Raw genomic sequence first — 3,488 nt, 5'->3', positions numbered from 1 at the left:
CACGGACATCTGTCTATAAAGGACAACCTCTATAGAACAGACACCTGTATATAAAGGACAACCTCTATAGCACTGACACCTGTCTATAAAGGACAACCTCTATAGCACGGACATCTGTCTATAAAGGACAACCTCTATAGAACAGACACCTGTATATAAAGGACAACCTCTATAGCACTGACACCTGTCTATAAAGGACAACCTCTATAGCACGGACACATGTCTATAAAGGACACATTTGGTGGTGTCCATCGAGTAATCCTTGTTAGGCAAATTTAGTTGTGGTGCGATATTTTTACTGTTCGTTGTTACTGCGTATACATGCACACTTCATTTACACATTGTTTACTCTTGTTGTTGTTGATGTTTACAGGCGTTGTGTATACTCGCGAACATTGCCGACGGAAATTCTGCTAAAGAGTTCGTCATGTCGAATGAGGACGTGCTGAAAAAAATTACCAGCTACATGGTGAGTTAGTTTTCCTCTCAGCCAAAAGATGGCAGCACCGTGCGGGTGGCAGTAAAGTTCGCCCGCGCACGTTGATGTGGTTGTTGTTTTTTTTGCTTGAAGGTTAATGTGTTTAAATTTGTAGAGTAGACAAACATTCATGAGTTTAGTAGAAGAAATATAATTTTAGTCGTTATGGTTATAATTGGGAGTTGGTGTGCTGCTTTTATTAAACTATATTTAAAAATATATTTATATTATCTTTATAAACTACTAAAATTATAACTATATAAATGTTATAATTACTTATATAATAATTATAACTAAAATTGTTGTAATAAACGACAATCTTATATATAGTTAATTAAACAACATCACGGAAAGCAGAATTAACGAATTCAAAGATCACTTGATAATCTATTATAGACGATCAAGCAAATTCATAATTATAATCATAAAAGTATAACTGCGTATAAATCTATCACATGGAATTTGGTATTAATATATGCGTACATTTTTTATATTGTGGTCAGGTTACATTTTTTTCACAATTGATTTTTATGTTTTGTCAGAAAGATGAGTGAAATAAGATTCTAGGTGTGGTTTCATGCTTGGGTGGGGGTGTTCTTATTTGTTTCAGATGCATTCGAATGTAAAGTTACAGATTGCAGCCACGTTCTGCATCTCCAATCTCATATGGAATGAGGAGGAAGGTATGAAAATGACTTCATCGTACGCGTGCGTGCGTGCGTGCGTGCGTGCGTGCGTAGTGTGTGTGTAGTGCGTATGAGCATGCGTGCGTGCGTGCGTGCGTGCGTGCGTGCGTGCGTAGCGTGTGTGTGTGTGTGTGTGTGGGCGTGTGTGCGATATGAGCATAGCGTGCGAGTGTATGTGCGTGCGTGCGTGCCATGCGTGCGTGCCTACGCTGCGTGCGTGCCGTGCGTGCCGTGCCTGCGTTCGTGCGTACGTGTGTAGGGGTCGCGTGGCGTGCGGGCGGCGCTGTGTGGGCCGGAGGTTTGGAGGGTGCGTACCTACGAGTGGTGGACCTATACAGGTGGGGTTAGCATTAAAGATAGAGACATGGGGAATCCGGCACAGTGGGTAGCCAGGCCAAATGTGCAAAGAGCACCAGTCCAAATTTTTTTTTTTGTAGTGTGGAATATCATATCGTAGACAGTAGAACAGGTCACAGTTGTATAACGCGGTGACACCTTACAGATTTATTCTAAACACGAATAGTAACAGTGTAGCAGCGTACCAAGTTGTAAAGTCTGGCGTCCATCTCCCCGTTTACTCTTAAAACCGAAAACCTCTCCTTTTTAAAACCGTACGCGCCTGGTCGTCGCGACCCGATTAGACCTTCCCTAGGGTTGGTGGCGGCGTGACTAGTGGCCAAACGAACGCGGTCGGACGGCCGCGTGGGTCCCTTGTAACGCTGGCCGGAGTGCGCGTGCGGTGAGCGTGCGTGCGTCCGCGTGCGGGGTGCGTGGTGTAGGTGGGTAGTGTGTGTGCGGCGTGCGTGCGTGCATGGTGTGTGCGTGCCGTGGTGGTCCGTGCGTGTTTGCGTTCACGGGCCCGCGGCTTTTAGAGGGCAGTAATTGGAGATTTGTGATGAGGGAGGTGGTTTGGAATGGCACTGTAGCGTGTGGATATGTGGATTGTGTCGTGGGTATGGGGGTGGGGGTGGTGGTGTGGGTGGGTGTGGGGTGGGTGGTGTGGGGTGGGTTGGTGTGGTGTGGGTGTATCGTGTGTGTGTGGCGTGAATGCGTGTGTGTGTGTGCCTGTGGCCGTGTGCGTGTGGGTGTGTGTGCGTGCATTGCGGTGCGTGGTGTGTGTGCCTGGGCGTGTGCGTGTGTGTGTGTGTGTGCGTGTGTGTGTGTGTGTGTGTGCGGCAATGCGTGCGTTGTGTGGTGCGTGCCATGCGTGTGTGTGTGTGTGTGTGTGTCGTGTGTGTGTGTGTGTGTGTGTGTGTGTGTGTGTGTGTGTGTGTGTGTGTGTGTGTGTGCGTGCATGCGTGCGTGTGTGTGTACGTGCATGCGTGTGTGCGTGCGTGCGTGCGTGTGTGTGTGCTGCCGTGGGCGATAGTGTCTTGAATTTATTGACCTGATCCATGCCCAGAGAAAATCTTATTTCCTGCTCTCTGCGGTGGATTTTGGGCCTAGTTTTTTTCTTATAGAAGACAAATGACTTTCATGTTTGTTGTTTTTAATCCGTATCTGGGCGTTTCTGGTGGTTTTGAAAGCAGTGGGTGAACTTCCATTCGGTTCCCGAATTCCTGAAGCCGCGGTTTAACGTGATTACCCTAAGTTAATTAAAAACATTATGTTCACTTTTTCACAAAATGTAAGTGATTCTGTTCACTATTTATGGTTAAATTGCTGCATTATATTTTGCTCCTATTTTGCTATTCTGTTCGATGTGAACAAACACTCAACAAACATTTAATGTCATGATAAATATATCAAATCGCCCAGGTTTTTTTTGGATTTTTAACCAGTTGAGAAACAATCTTATCAGGTAAAAATTTGAGGATACATTTAGTCCCGTTAGTACTTACTTCTCATGTAAAAATATTGCAACAAAAATTTTACAAATAGACACCGTAGAAAATTCGTAACATAGTAAATTTAAGACTCCGTTGTCAGAAGCAAAATTAGTCTTGCCAACTTGTTCTCGTAGACCACGGACCACATTTTGTCACATTGTAGAAGTCCGGACTACGAGAAAAAGTTAACGAAACGTAAAAGCGTAACGAATAACGTAAAACGCAATAACGTTAGGACTAATTTTGTTTTTGACAGCGGGCCCCAGGCTATAAGAAGAATGTTAACTCTTCGCTCACTGCCTGCTATTTTCGGTCAATTTGTTGAAATCTTTTTCAAAGAGTACCAAAGAAAACTGCCCAAAGCAAATTAAAATGAATAAACAAAAAAAAGTGGGGAAACAATGTAATGGAAAATTCTAAATGCTCAAATTTGTGTAAATGTTTAGTTTAGGGGGGAGGGTCTTGTCTGAAAAGAAGAGGGGAGGGGGTACCCTA

General features: G+C 44.3%; 1 protein-coding gene across 1 annotated transcript in view; it reads left to right on the top strand.

Annotated features, from left to right (window-relative positions):
• The window catches only part of LOC106819208 (armadillo repeat-containing protein 8-like), a gene marked incomplete at its 3' end in the record, with an annotated part of 20,526 nt that extends 19,365 nt beyond the window's left edge, over positions 1–1,161 (top strand). Inside the window, exons 11-12 of the mRNA XM_014823853.1 lie at positions 374–469; positions 1,089–1,161. Of these exons, the coding sequence (XP_014679339.1) occupies positions 374–469; positions 1,089–1,161 (169 nt within the window). The remainder of the gene's footprint in view (positions 1–373; positions 470–1,088) is intronic.
• Between the last annotated feature and the right edge of the window lie 2,327 nt (positions 1,162–3,488).

The sequence above is a fragment of the Priapulus caudatus genome, unplaced genomic scaffold, assembly GCF_000485595.1.
Source record: "Priapulus caudatus unplaced genomic scaffold, Priapulus_caudatus-5.0.1 Scaffold2977, whole genome shotgun sequence".
Lineage (NCBI taxonomy): Eukaryota > Metazoa > Priapulida > Priapulimorpha > Priapulimorphida > Priapulidae > Priapulus > Priapulus caudatus.
This window is presented reverse-complemented; position numbering and strand designations above follow the sequence as displayed.